Raw genomic sequence first — 15,397 nt, forward strand, 5'->3', positions numbered from 1 at the left:
ACAAAACACCCTTCTGTAGCTCTGAAAACAAACCTCGGGTCAAGGTCAAATGAATTAAGGGATGGGGGGGGGGAATTGCACCATACTAAATGTTGTTACAGACACCGTTCTTATGATCGTGGTAGTTTGTATAGTGAGATTGTGTACATTTGCAAACATCTGTGTATTTATGAGTGTGCCTGCAAGTGGAAGAACACAGACATGTCTGTGCATCAAACAGGTGTATGTGTGCAAGTGGCAGAGACAACAGTGTAAGAGAGTTTGCATTTGCCTGCGTAGGAGAGAGCATGCATTCCCCCCCCCCCCCGTGTTAAGATTGTCAACTTTTGATCTAAAAAAGCCTTCCCCTCCCCACCCTGGTGATACTACGTAGTGAGACCTTCTGGTAGATTGTAGAAGAGGGAGTATGGAGCTGGGTGGGTTATGAGCAGAATCTGGAGTATTCAGGTTTTTAAAATTGGCTTTTCAGACTTTAGTTTTAGCTACCTGACAAAGCAAGCTTACTGTTCTAATGCTGGCTGATTAGCAACTCTAGTTTACTGCCAATTAAAATTATAGATGTGGCCTCCAGTCCAGACAGGGCTCCTTGCTGGCCCTTGATCTTTTCTGTTATCTATATTTCCAGTTCATCACATTCATCCGAAACCACACTTTATTTGCATTAGGTTCCGCAAACCTTTCTAGCTAGATTGTCACCTCCTTTTTTCTCTCATCCGTTCAGCCTATGTGAAATTTCTGAAGGGAAGGTTCAAAATGGAAAGTACCTGGAAGTGTTCCTTTGGGCAGTGGGGTGGTGGCATAACATAGTTCTGTGTCAATATCGATCATGTTTCTCTTCAGTTTAGTGTGCAAGCTGAACACAAGGACCACTATCTTGGCAGCAACCAACCCAAAGGGGCAGTATGACCCTAATGAATCTGTCTCTGTGAACATCGCCCTTGGCAGCCCTCTCCTTAGCAGGTTCGACCTTGTCCTGGTATTGCTGGATACAAGAAATGAAGAATGGGATCGCATAATTTCCTCATTCATACTGGAAAACAAAGGTAGCAGTGGCTTTTGCAATCAGTTATAGAGAATATACCTGAATCTCTACACTACCTAGCCTACATATCCATTTGTACTCATGCAGAATAAGTGCACCAGAAGGTTGGAGCCAACGACAGCGTAGTTATTATGAAGTCTATTGATTTCTACTCTGTGTCTTATTTTGTTAATGCAGTTCTTTCTGCAAACTCTTCTCATGCAGCTTGCCCAAGTGTGTCTGAAAAGCTGTGGACTATGGAAAAAATGAAAACATATTTCTGCCTTATAAAGAACCTGCAGCCGGTATTGACTGATGAAAGCAACTTGATTCTTGTCCGCTATTATCAGATGCAGAGGCAGAGCGATTGCAGGAACGCTGCGCGAACCACCATCCGCTTATTAGAGAGTTTGATACGATTAGCTGAAGGTGAGAGCTTGGGTTTCCTCTTCCTTTTCTAGCACTTACATCACACAAAATAAATTGGGAAACATTTCATGGCAGTGCTGGAACCAGGTCATGCAGCTGATTGGACTAAACTCCTAGGTGTGGGTTTGAATGCTCCAGGGGCTACAACAAATGCTTGTTTCTGTTGGCACTCAGTATGGTGAACCTCTAAAAGGGTTTTATCCAGTGCAGCAGCACCTGCATATATAGGGTTTCCATGCCCCAGCATTGTATGCTGTAGCTAGGCTATGGCCACTCTGGCCTGCAAATGTGTGAGTTGCAACATGGATTGAGAGGCTTTTAAATAGTACACCCACCACCAGGAGCCCTAATATGGGTAAGTAGTGCTTCAGTTGGTGGGTGTAAGTAAGCGCCTGGAAGCCCTGGAATCTTGCACCACTCAGAGGTTGGGGTGGTGTGCAACAGTCCTTTTTAAAGATTTAAATCAAAAACTTTGCTAGTGTAATTCCATTATCGCTTTCTATCTAGAGCTTTCTAAATAGGTGGCATATGCATTTAATAAATTTAACCTAACCATCTGCTCATCAGTTTCAGCAACATTTGTTGTTGTTGTTTGTTTTTAGCACATGCTCGGTTGATGTTTAGAGATACTGTGACTGTGGAAGATGCAGTAACCGTGGTTTCAGTGATGGAGTCTTCAATGCAGGTGAGTTTCCTTGTAGAGACTGGCAGCTGAAACAGTTCTTTGTGGCACATGTGATCGGAAGCAAGCTTCACAACGCAACAAGGAGACCACGTTTCCACACCTCAGAACTAATCTTCAACAATTCCTAACATTAGCCCTCAGTTTTGTACATTTGAGCCTGTAAATAAAATGTCTTCTGCTTCTACTGTCCTACCACCACCACTACTGAAACCATGATGGTGAGCAAGGCATCAGGGAAGAAGGAGAGCCTTGTGCAGGCAGAATGGAAGGTCCCCGTGCGTGTCTTTGTGCCCACACACGCTGCACTGAAGAAGGGTGCAAATGCCTGTTTTTATAAGCTAAAGATACAGCGTTAGTTTGATAGCAGTTTTATTCAGTGCTAAAAAACCTGCCTATCTGTGTGCTGTGTCATATAACCCTTTTAACGGCATATAAGTTTACACACAGACATATCTAATTAAAGTTCATTTGCATTGTATTTCTCTCTTCTTCTTTCCTGTAGGGAGGTGCACTCCTTGGAGGTGTCAATGCACTGCACACATCATTTCCTGAAAATCCACTGGAGCAGTATCGAATGCAGTGTAAACTGATCCTCGAGAAGCTGGAACTCCAGGACATTCTGCGTGAAGAATTCCAAAGACTTGACAGGTGATAAACATTTATACGGGAGGCAAAAAAAAGCCTTTGTAATTCACAGTGGATTCAGGCAACACATGTGCTATTGCAATAGGCAGTAGCATAGGATGGCCACTAATAAACTTACTGTCCAGGTTATCAAAGTGAAGACACATGGTGCCGAATAATAACTCTGTAATTAGACAGTGGCTGACATTTACTTATATGCTTACCAAAATCAAAATAAATAATTAGGGCTGTGAACCCAAACATAGATGGAGCAGATCCTGCATTTCATAGGATCAGGGAAGGGGAAAATATAGTTTATTTTTGTAAAATATATTTTGTTTTTGTTTTGCAGATTGCAGAATGAAAATTCGTCTCAGCTTCTGCAGTCCAAAGAGGCATCCTCAAACAATCGCACACTTGAGAAACCGGAGCAGATGTCTCGTCCACAACATTCAGACCAAGAGGGCAATAATATACAATTGCAACATGATAAGTGTCCAATATTCTCAAGCAGCCAGACATCTGATGATAACAGAGTAACAAAGAAATGGGGCAAACCCAGTGAATGCAGCAAGGACAGTAGCTTGAGCTGGTTTGACAGTATGACGGACAGCAGCACTGAAGCTGAGAAGAGCATTTATGAGTCTCCAGTTGCAAGAATGTCTCCAACTGCAAGAACGTCTTTGAAAGCCCCACACAACAAACCCTGCTCTAAAGAAAGAAATGACTTGAGTGAAGCCAAGCAAACCACACCAACAACAATAGCCCTGGGAAATGCTTGCAGACAGGCTGCCTCTAGTCTTGATGGGGGGAAGGCAACCAAGCCCACAAGCTTACCTTCAGGAGCAAGTGACAAAGGCCCAAATGCAGCGGATTGTACCTCACCTGATTTAGTGATTACTCACAGGGCCTCTAAGAAATGGCACAGGGAAAACATTGAAGGAGTTAATGGGTTTTGTGCAAGTACCCCAGATCCTAAGGTTGAGTGTTCTCCAACTTTATTTTCTCCTGGTCCTGCCATTGTTCCACAACACCCCAGAACAGACTTGGGTGCTTCCCCACCTCACAGCGCATTTTTAAGGCAACAGAAGTCTGCTACTTCAACCAGAAAGCGAAACAGAGGCCAAACAAATAAAGGTGCAGCAGGAAGTTCTACTAAACCTGAAATCCTGGAAGATTTGGGACCTGCAGCTGCTAAACTAGCTAAGTTTCAGCGTAAGCAGAAGCCAAAGCTTGCTTGGCCTTCTGAAAATGAAAATCATGCCCACTTGCCTGATACTGTCTGCAGCCCTCACACTTCTACCAAAACCGTGTCAAAAGTGGGGAAGCCAAGGGGAGAAGACTGTCCTGAGAAACACCACAAGGAACACAATATTAAGGTGGGAAATAATAAAATGGAGAAACGCCCTTGTGATAACCAAAGAGAGGAGGAGGAGCAAAACGATAATTCACTCCCTTCCTCCACAAAAAAGGCAAGAATGAGAGAGGAAATATCAGATGGTGCGGGCACGAAAAAAGTGTGCTCTAGCATACTGGCAAAATTAGCCAGCTTTGCCTTCAAGCCATCAGCTGAATCAAAGCCAAGGTCTCCAGGTTTGTTGCATGTCACCGGTAATGACAGGGACAGACAGAGGGAGCCATTGGAGACCCAAACCTCCAATAGCGTGGGGCACTCAAGGAAGTCCTTTGAACTGGAAAGGGCCAGCACTGGCACAGGAAAATCTTTGTTCTCAATAGCTGATTTTGATGATTCCACCCTAGACTTCGACTGGGATGAAGAGAGCAAGAGGAAACTCAAATCTTAAAAAGAACTTCTGCTTCCTCCTCAAAATGGCACTGCAAAATGCTGAAAATGAAATCTGTTTTAATCTTGCCTAAATGAACCTACAAAATGGCCTCTTTACAAAGGCTGGGATCCTGAGCTTACTCCTGCTGGTGGAAGCATCCTCTGAGCAAAGTTCCACTCATGTGATACTACTGTCAGCAGAACAGTGGAAGTGACCTTCAGTAATTTTCTCCTTCCTCTTGTAGTCCCGCCCCCCCCCCCCCGTCCCATCCCAAAAGCCTTGTTTGGACGGTTCTCCAAAGCAGCATGAGACATGGGAGTGAAGAACTGGAGAAAATGCCTTGCCGCTTTCTGCCAGCAGAATCATGCACAAGATCAGAGTCCCATCAGTGAATGGAAGGATCCTCTCCATTCACAGAAACCTAGTTAGGATTCAAGGTAATTACAAAGAACATACAGGTTTTCTAAATCTTGGCGCCCTTAAATGTACTTTTAGGACACCCAGACTGCTGTCCTCAAAGAGAAGTTAGTAGACTGCTATGGAGCTAGCAGACTACTGTGTTGAATGTAGTAGACTACTATGGAGGATTGCCTAGAGGCAAGCATCAGATCAGGTGCCATTGCAACTAATTCCTCTTTTCCTCCAAGATGTCTGATTCCACTGACTGTTTTGTTGGCATATTTTGGATATGACTTGGTTAAACCGAGGGAGGAATAACCCCTGACAATGAAGCATAGGGTTTTTTATTTAGATTTCTCTTTCAGTCAGTTTACTGCACAAATTCTTGATTCCACCAGGTGTAATTATAGTCATCTTCCTATTAATACCTCCCACCCCAAAAATATCATGCCTTTAAAAACTGCTATTGCATAGTTTTCTCTTCTCCATCTTCCTTTTAATGCTTGCTGCATTGCAATGCTTAGGCCATAAAGTACCTCAAATCAGTTATCCCAGACTGGTTCCATTTCAGAATGTGGCTTTTGGGCTACACCTTTCAGTGTCTTCCAGCTGCGAAATTTACATAACATTTTGTGGTGTAAGTAACACACCACAGCTTTTTGTGCAAGGACTATGAATGAGCTGTGTTCATCTAGTAATGCAGAATTACCCAAAGCTGCTTGGTTCATGGTATTTTACTGGAGAATTTCATTTAATTATCTGCTATAGGTCCCTCAACATAAATTAGTTTTTTCATTGTTGTATTATATCACAGTAATTGGGGGAGTACATACGTATTTGTTCAATAAGGGGTTTTATTTCTTTGCCCAGTCCAAAGAAACTGCACAGCTTAAAATGATTGATGGAGGAGATGGGCTTTGGCACCATACATACGCTATTTAAAATCTGTGATCTTCATTGCTGTCCTTCAATAAAGTATCAGTTAGCAGGTTCCTACTTTGCCTTGATCTAATTATTTAGTAAATGCAAGTAGTTTCACATGGGTGTGTGAAAAACCGAGTAGGTATTGGACAGATGCCCTTAAAAGAAAGAGTTCTTCTTTGCATTAAGGAATGCATTGTTGAAACAATTATATAAAGCACATAATTCCATTAAAGTTACAGGTTTGTACATGTATTTGAATTGCTAAAAAGCCCCCCCCCCCCCGTATCCAGTGGCAAACAAGGCTGTATATCTAATCTAAATTAATCTTGCTGTAAGTATCAGTAGTGTAGCGAGTACAAAATCTGCACTGCACTGTATTTACTCGAAGCACATGGGCAAAGGGGCTGATCCTTTGCAACTCTCCCATTCTGTGGATTTTAAAGAGAAAAGTTGTGTGCTAAGCCCATGCGCACATATTTCAATCTATGTTACGATGTATTTCATACGGATGTCTAACGAGAAGCAGATTTAATATGGCATTTATTCCAAAGATGCCTATATATGGATACACAACACTTTCCTTATGGCTTAGGTAAAGGTACCCCTGCCCGTACGGGCCAGGCGTGTCCGACTCTAGGGTTGCGTGCTCATCTCGCTCTAGAGGCCGTGGGCTGGCGCCGTCCGAAGACACTTCCGGGTCACGTGGCCAGCGTGACGAAGCTGCAGCTGGCGAGCCAGTACCAGTGCAGCACACGGAAACGCCGTTTACCTTCCCGCTATAAAGCAGTCCCTATTTATCTACTTGCACTTAAGAGTGCTTTCGAACTGCTAGGTGGGCAGGAGCTGGGACCAAACGACGGGAGCTCACCCCGCCGCGGGGATTCGAACCGCCGACCATACGATTGGCAAGTCCTAGGCACTGAGGTTTTACCCACAGCGCCACCCGCGTCCCTCCTTATGGCTTACTTGGGCACAATCCACTTCAAGAAAATCCTTCCTTCCTTCCTTCCTTCCTTCCTTCCTTCCTTCCTTCCTTCCTGTGATGCTTCTGTTAGGATCCCATCCATGTCCCATTGAAATTGTTCTTTCGCAGCCATAATTGGTGGCTTATGTACTGCTAGCCAACTGGTCCATATTTGAAGGAATTAAAGTATTGCTTAGCAGTACCATGGATCTATAGCTAAATGCCAATTGCATAAATCCTGTTACCTCTCAGACGTGATTTGCTTCTCATTTATCGTGCATGTACTTCCACTATTAGTGTGGAAAACCAGTAAGTAACCAAGAGCACAAGGTGCAGAGAAAGTGTGTCCTTATTTAGGCTGGGAATCCTACCAATGGAGTTTCTCCCTGTCTTTAAAATACGGTGGTGATTTAATGTGACTGGCATAGCTGTGTTGTACTGCTTCCATCAGCTAGATGGAAGTTGTAGTTCAAAGCATCTACAGAGCACCAGGTTGGGAAGGCTGCTTTAAGGTGCTGAATTTGTTTCCTAAGATACCCTATGCATTGGATATTGATTGGCTGGTTGGTTGAAAATCCAGCTTCTTCTCTGTTCCAGTTTATAAGATTGGGATAGATTATTTTTAGAACTTATGGGGCTGATCGACGTTCAGGGCTGGTGTTTTTTAAGACTGGTATTGCTCCTTGCCTCCTTTTGATTCACTCTGTGCTTGCTGCTGCCTTGAATGGATGGATACACAGTGAATGGTTCGCCCTGCCAGGGTATGGCATGGGAAAGAGAATTAGGCATAAGGAAAGAAACAGGCTATGTAACACACAGTGGGAGGTGGAGAATCAGTGATGGCAGAGGATATATTTTGGTAACCTACTTAGAAGTTGCTGTTGCTTTTACAATCAAGCAGTCTATAAACCCTGAGTACATAATATTTAAAAAGACATCTCAAATGCCACATAGATCCTCCCACTTTTTATTGTGCTTCCCAGTGGCAGGTAGTATGGACTTGAGTTATGAATGTGCTCTTTTGTGAGCAGCAATTGCATTTGCAAAAATCCCCAAGGCACTCCTGCCTTGCAAATGCAGGGGCTGCAATGTGGATCTGGCCTAGCAGATAATTTGGTACTTTACCACCTTTAGGATAGCAGAAACCAAGTGTAATGAGGTTCACAGCCCACACTTGGTTGATGTCCTGAATTTGGGGGTAACTGAACTTCGCAGCGTGTCTTCAAGTTACTGTATGTGTTGGTGTTGATTTCTGATCCTCTAGAAATCTCCTGACCTAATCTCTACCCAGCCCTCAACTACTACTAACTTGCAGTGCTTTGTTGTGAAACAAATAGCTGGCTCCTTAGTGGCTGGCTTTGGTGCACAATCTGTGCCCTGGTTTTGGTGCCCAGTGACGGCAGCACCAGCAGTTCTCCAGTCTCTGCAGGGCACTGACATAAGCAGAACATTTTCCCCTTCTCCGCACAATGAACGCACTAGAGCACATTCCACACAAGAGGGTCTCTGTACTCCTCCTGTATCCAAAGCTATGTAGAGTTGATGCTGAGAACCAGGGACAATGTGCTTGTAACAGAAGTGCATTGATGGACAAGACTGGTGTGACCTTTAGTAAAAGACAATCTCGTTCTAGATCATTTCAGATTATTTCTCTTAGTTGTACTTGCCATAAAAGACAAAATCACGACTCCAGAATGGAACTGAAAGCCACGCTCTTAACAGCTTTCCTTATATCAGAGGGCTTTTGCTGTTAGAAATACAGCTGTGATTTTGCTATGCTGTTTCAAACAAAGGAAGAGATTTCACAGTTTTCTCAAGCATCATGTGTATCCTTTAGCCCAGTTGCTTGGATGTGTGTGTGGAACAGCTCAAGAGTGAAGTCACAGTCAAGGCTTTAGTCAAGAGACTTAATGAATGACAGCATTTGCCTGTGCTTTCTTTTTATCCCCTAGGCTTTGGTCTTTTTTTCCTTGTAGTTTTGTACCATTCTGGCTGAAATCCTATACACGCTTACCTATGAGTAAGTCTCATTGAATTAAGCGGGAAGGGGATGCTTCTGAACAGAGAAATAAAAAAAATAAAAAAATAAATTGAGAAATAAATTCACGTATTACACTGGTCTGATCCTTGCAGCACTGCGTCGGCAGAAGATCCATTAATGTGCATGGGTTGTCTGTGAGTAGAGAACGCAGTAGGTCACATTGAAAGGCAAAGCTGGAATTCTTACTGAATAAATAAAGCATCAGTTGGGTCTCCCAAGTGATGGCAAGTAGTATTGCATATCATAGGGGATGCATTTATTGACGGAAAACTTGGTATTAAATGTTCAGTATTTGTTGCAATTGAACCACAAATTTCATTAATAATAAATGATATGCTCTTTATCTGCTAGATACTGATATTTCCTGTTTTATCCATTCTGAGAACAGATTGCTTTCTGTTATACTTGAGAATGGGGGAGGGGGGGAGAGATCTCATTGGAATCATAATTATTCTTCCTTGACAGAACCTTGTGTAGGAACACATCCGCATTTATTTTATCAATGAAAGCCTCGCCCTCCAGCAGTTGTCCCACTGACCTTTCCTGTGCACCCCCCCCCCCGCCGTAAACTGGTTTTGCATTTGCACCTGTGAGTGCTTATCACTTCAGTGAATGAATAATGGTAAAACAAATGAATCGGATGCAGTGAACTGGGCCAGAGTTTACAAGGGTAGTTATCCTGCTTTCAGGCTCTGCTGGTAAGGACATCTTTTGATCTTACAAAGTCCCCCCTTCCCCTGGCCAAGAAAAAAATGTTTCTATATAACCTCATTTATTTGTTCACTGAAATAACAGTACATGAAAGTGATTTAGTATGAGTGGAAAGTATACCTGGTCAGATGTTGCTAGATGCAAATATTCTCTCAATTTGGGGCCGTGGTGGCGGCGATGATGGAAATGGCATACCTTTGCATTACCCATGCTTTTTCATCCCTTGAGAACTGCGACATCAAAAGGATGACTTTAATGTATGAAACTAGAATCAGAGCTCAAACACTGCAGAGAGGCCTTTCAGAGCACCTGGTGAGCATAATGCTTCCTTGGGCAAGGGCTTTGCTTTCACACGCCTCCCCCCCCCCCCCCCCCGCGTTTACAGTTGCTTATTTGGGGTGTAGTTGGGGTTTGGAAACAATATTGTTTTAAGAAGTTGCGTGTGTCGGCCACCAGAGGGCACTCTCCAACGACGTTTAAAGTTTTCCTCTGCATTTTTTCAGCTGCTTTCTGCAGCCTTTGAGAGTATCTCATGGAAAGGTTGTTTCTCTGTTAGTATTCAAGCTGTAATTTAAAAACAACAACAAAAACCTCTTTTATTTCTTTTTCTCTTGCGGATCTGTTCGCTTGCTCGGAATAATTGCTAGGCGGAATTTTAAAAACAACTGCTGATTTACTTTTGCTTATCTGCTTTGTGATCGGGGTACTGCTGTTTTTGTTATGACATATGCTCAACCTGTATACCTAACAGCATAAGAGGAGCCCTGCTGGACCATCCCAACAGGCTTACTAGTGCAGCATCCTGCTCCCTGCAGTGGCTCATCAGGTAGTCCACAAGCCAGACAGGTGAGGCAGACCCCCCCCCCCACTGTTTTCTGCTGTTGGTCCAACCTGGATATCATTTTGAGGATGCTCACAAGTAGAATCATAGAATCATAGAATCATAGAGTTGGAAGAGACCACAAGGGCCATCGAGTCCAACCCCCTGCCAAGCAGGAAACACCATCAGAGCACTCCTGACATATGGTTGTCAAGCCTCTGCTTAAAGACCTCCAAAGAAGGAGACTCCACCACACTCCTTGGCAGCAAATTCCACTGTCGAACAGCTCTTACTGTATCACTGTATCACTTGAACATTTTCTAGCTGGAACATTTTGCTGTGCAAAAAAGAAAGAAAATAATTTGCACATTTTTAAAGAAAGTTGTTTTAAAAGTTTGCTTTTAATATTGGGTTTTAATGCCGTAACTCACCCTGGGACCTTTGGGTGAAAGGCAGGAAAGAAATAAAAAATCATTTTGTCTTTTTATTATATCATAAAATTTATATACAAACCTCAAAGCGGTATACAAAAAGAATAGAACGATAAAGTTATCAGTAAAAAAAGAGTGTTAAAAACAGCTATTTTAAAACATTCAAAAATAATCAAAGTCATTGATAAGATAAAAGCACATGCCAACATTCTACATATCTGGTTAGGTTTATCCAAACAAAAGTGTTTTTAGCAGGGGTTGCGTGGCAGCGGTGGGCAGGGCGAGAGGCAAAAAGTGGGTGATACAACTGGGTGTGATTCTTACTTTTGTACAAATAGGCCACATTCCAGCCGCATTCAAGCCTGAGGTTTCTGAACACAGAGATCCTCTCCATTCCCATCCAGGAAAGGCAAGAGGCGCTGTCACAGTTCAAGGATGCATTGCAACCCAGCAACGGACCACTACCCACTACCGGGCCTGAGGTTCACCACCCTTGGAAGGAAGAAGCCGCTGTTGCCTTTGTTTTGCTGCCACTGTGTTGTAAAAAGGATCATGTGTTTCCTGGGTTGCCACTTGATTGGGCAGCTGCGGGGGGCGGGGGGCGGAGCCTTTAGGATGTAGTCATTATAACAAGTCAGTACACTAGTCTGTCTAGCTCAGTGTTGTCTACACTGACTAGCCTGACCCTTGGAGTCCCTTCCAATTCTGTGGTTCTTTGGGGTTTCACACAGGCAGCATTCTCAGCCTGGGGAATTGAACCTGGGACACTCAGCATGCAAAGCAGGTGCTTCACCACTGAGCTGGGGCCCTGCCCAGCAGGGATGACTTCTTAAGAGTCATTTGATAAGCAGGAGCCAGTAGTTGAAGCCTTTTCACAGCATGGAGCATTGCTCCACCTGCTAAGGTCTGCAAATCAGTAGTGAAAGGCACACCAAATGGAGCCAGTTGAAAAGTTGGCAACCGCAGGGCGCTCATGCAGCATCCCACTTGGCTTTGAGGGGGAATTGACTTCCAGTACCCTTCACCAAGAATTCACAGATCAGCCTTTGCCAACCTCCCTGATTTTTACACTGCAACTTCCATCTGTCCCAGCTGGCATGTCGACTCCAAAACATCTCAATGGCACCAGCTTGGCAAAGGATGTCTTCAGTCATCATCTGGATAGTTATTCTTGTCTCTATAGCTTAATAGAGGCAGGCAACTGTGTTAATAATGCAGGTAATGCATGCATAGCTGCCTGCATATTTTATTTCGTCTCCTCTGGAGACAAGGTTGCAAGCCAAAGAACATTCATATGCTTTCAATTCTGCCGTTGCAGCAGAAAAGAAGGCAGCCACCATTTCTCCTGCCATTTTCTTCCCCAGCCTTCTGTCCCCACCACCACTCACCTCACACAGGCTTCTGGGTAAGACCCTCACCTTGAAAGCCGCTGCCAGCCATCTCTAGACAATACTGGACTAGATAGAAGGGACGTGGCTCAGAGGTAAAGCATGTGCAAAAGGTCCCAGGTATAATCCCCGGCATTGGGATTGGATGAAAATGTCCCCCATCTAAAAACTTGGACCGATGCTGCCATGCATTGTAGGCAGTACTGAGTTACATGGAACAATGCATGTGGTAGCTTCCTATGGGCAAGTATACGATGACTCCTTGTGTAAGTTCTGGAAAGGGTGCTGGTCCTTGCCTTCTAATCAAGCATACTAATTAGGTGAACTTGGATTCCTTCAAGTAAAGCCGCTTAGGAAAGAAAAGAAAAAAAGCATTCCCTCACCCTGCCTCCCTTTGTCTGCTTTGTCCAAGGAGAAAGTGTCATTGAATGACATTTATTTTGCTTCTGCCTATGTAAGAAGATCCTTCGTGCTGGAGGAGCAGAAAGTGCTGAGGCGAGTAAATCCGAGGCACTTTCTCCAACATCGGATCACTTTCAGTTCTCCTTGTATTCACGTCACTGTGGACCTTGATGAATTCCCACTTCCCAAGACTGGAGGAGAAGGAGGTTGAAAAAAAACGTTGAAATGCAGCAAGGGCACTGAAAAGCTCTTCCCAGAGAGCTATCTTACTACAAACAGTACAAGTGATACAAAGACCTGTAGAAGCCCAAAGGAGAAACCACAGGCCATTCAATCTCTGAGCTTGTACGTGGTGCCCAGGATGTGGTGTGAGATGTAAGTGCTACTGGAACAATTGGGAACAGTGACCATAGTGCTATTAAATTAAATAAAAATGTAAAATGTCAATTGCCAAGAACATGCAAGATGGTCATCACATTCAACTTCAAAAGGGGAAACTTCCCCAGAATGAAGGGATTGGTAAAAAGGAAGTCAAAAGGCAAAGTCGAGAGGGTCTAATCTTTCCAAAATGCTTTAAAAATACAATATTCCAAGCTCAGCTGGAGTGTATCTGGAAGATCAGGGAATGTACCACTGGGGCCAGGGGGATGCCACTGTGGTTAACAAGAGGGTCAGAGAAGCTACTGCAGGCTTCAAAATAATGAGAACAAAAAGGAACACAAACTTTGCAAAGGAAAATGCACACAGACAAGAAAGTACAGTGGTACCTTGGGTTACATACGCTTCAGGTTACAAATTCCGCTAACCCAGAAATAGTACCTCGGGTTAAGAACTTTGCTTCAGGATGAGAACAGAAATTGTGCAGCAGCGGCGCAGCGGCAGCAGGAGGCCCCATTAGCTAAAGTGGTGCTTCAGGTTAAGAACAGTTTCAGGTTAAGAACGGACCTCCGGAACAAATTAAGTTCTTAACCCGAGGTACCACTGTATGCTAAAAAGGAATTTGAGGTGCACATTGCTAAAAGCATAACGGCCACCTCCAGCAACATATTTAAATGCCTTAGTAGCAAGAGACTGTCTGGGGAAGCAGTTGGACCTTGATGACACGGGAATCAAAGATCTGCAAACAGAGGAAAAGAAGATTGCAGAGAAGCTGAATGAATTATTTCCCTTTATCTTCACAGCAGAAGATATAGGGCCGATTCCCGAGCCTGAATTCTCTCTAGGAGAGAATCTGAGGAATTGAAGGAAATAGTTGTGACAAAGTTCTAGGCCTTACTGACGAAATAAAAACTGACAAATCACCAGACCTCAATGGCATTCATCCAAGAGTTGTGGGTGGGAATTGTGAAATAGTTAATCTTCTAACAAAAATATGTAACTTGTCCATAACTTGCCCATAACTTGATCCAGCGGAGTTCTAGAAATTGCAGGCTGGCTAGCTTAACCTGTTTCCTGGAAAAACTGGTGAACCAAACATACAGAAGAACAAGCCTTGTTGAAAAGAGGGAATGTTTTTCTTCACCACCACTCTGCCCCCAGCATGCCTGGAGATAATGTCACCCAGATGTCACTTTGTGTAAAAAATAAAAATAGACAAGTAAGTTGGGAAGTCATATAGAGTCAGAAAGCGAACCACAACTAATACTGGGCAGATCAACAACAAATATTTAATGCACATACAGTGCACATTATAGCACATGGCTTCCCCCATAGAATCCTGGGAACTGTAGTTTGATAAAGTTGCTGGAAATTGTGACTCAGAGAAGGAAACTGCAGCCAAAGCACCATTCAAGCAACAGTAATATATTTGAACTTTGCTTCTGGCATGATGTTAATCTCTACATTTCTGGAGAAAGGCCCTTTGTGTTAAATTGACCCCTTCTAGACCACTCACTTTTCTACCATTTTTGCTTTAGGTATTTTTAAACTAAAAGCCTTTAGCAAGCAACATACCATTGTGCTGATGTTCACCCGAGCGAAAGCAAAATCACTTCTTTTCATAAGCAAGTATCTCCTTAGTGCCTCTGGCAGGAGGTTAGTAAATAGTCTTCTTCCAGATAGATCTCGGTTTTCCCCAATACAAACTGAAAAGCAGAATCAAACCTGAGCTGACATAATAAGTGCAGGTTGATTTATAGTGTGCATCGTCTATTGTGCATCTTAAGGAAGTACTAAGCTTTCATGCCTCTGGTGGAGCATGTCTGCAGCTGCCCAGGATTTTAGCCACCTCAAGGTTTTTCAACATGCAATTATTAACCCATTAGGTTCTGATCAAGAGAAATCACTTGCGTGCAGAAAGCTTGTCTTTGATTTTTGATGCTGGCTTCGCAAGCTGCTCTATCCATTGTGGCAGCAACTCAAAACAACAACAAACTCAGTTCTCTGGGTGCTGATCCTTATGTAGCTAAAACAACACCATCTGCACCCATGGAAGAAGTATCAGCAAGTTAAGGGAAGCAATCCCCCCGCAATGTAAGAATATTCAGCTGTCCCTTACGGGGATTGAACCTGCAATCTTGGCCAATAATTTACAGCCTGAGAAATAAAATCCAACTGCTCCTCTTTAATATTTTCTTTCTCAATTTTGAAATAAATAATATTCTTCACTTGGTATCACAATAGACTGGGAATCAAAATTGCTTCATTGTCATAGGAAATATTCTTTATTCCATATCACAATAGAATGAGAAGCAAGAAATTCAATACCCTTTTGCCCTGTGGAATATTTGGGTATACGTTGTACATATACCTCAGCTGATCATTGTCTACTT

The 15,397-nt window shown here is 43.3% G+C and overlaps 1 protein-coding gene across 6 annotated transcripts in view; it reads left to right on the top strand.

Annotated features, from left to right (window-relative positions):
- Positions 1 to 5,937, top strand: part of MCM9 (minichromosome maintenance 9 homologous recombination repair factor) — a 32,520-nt gene extending 26,583 nt beyond the window's left edge. For all 6 annotated transcript variants that reach the window (XM_083435197.1, XM_083435194.1, XM_083435195.1 and 3 more), the window contains exons 9-13: positions 841 to 1,043; positions 1,247 to 1,450; positions 2,053 to 2,135; positions 2,638 to 2,783; positions 3,112 to 5,937. In XM_083435197.1, the coding sequence (XP_083291323.1) occupies positions 841 to 1,043; positions 1,247 to 1,450; positions 2,053 to 2,135; positions 2,638 to 2,783; positions 3,112 to 4,564 (2,089 nt within the window). In that variant the 3' untranslated portion in view covers positions 4,565 to 5,937. The remainder of the gene's footprint in view (positions 1 to 840; positions 1,044 to 1,246; positions 1,451 to 2,052; positions 2,136 to 2,637; positions 2,784 to 3,111) is intronic.
- The last annotated feature ends 9,460 nt before the right edge of the window (positions 5,938 to 15,397 follow it).

The sequence above is a fragment of the Podarcis tiliguerta genome (genome assembly GCF_965153285.1).
Source record: "Podarcis tiliguerta genome assembly, chromosome: 3".
NCBI lineage: Eukaryota > Metazoa > Chordata > Lepidosauria > Squamata > Lacertidae > Podarcis > Podarcis tiliguerta.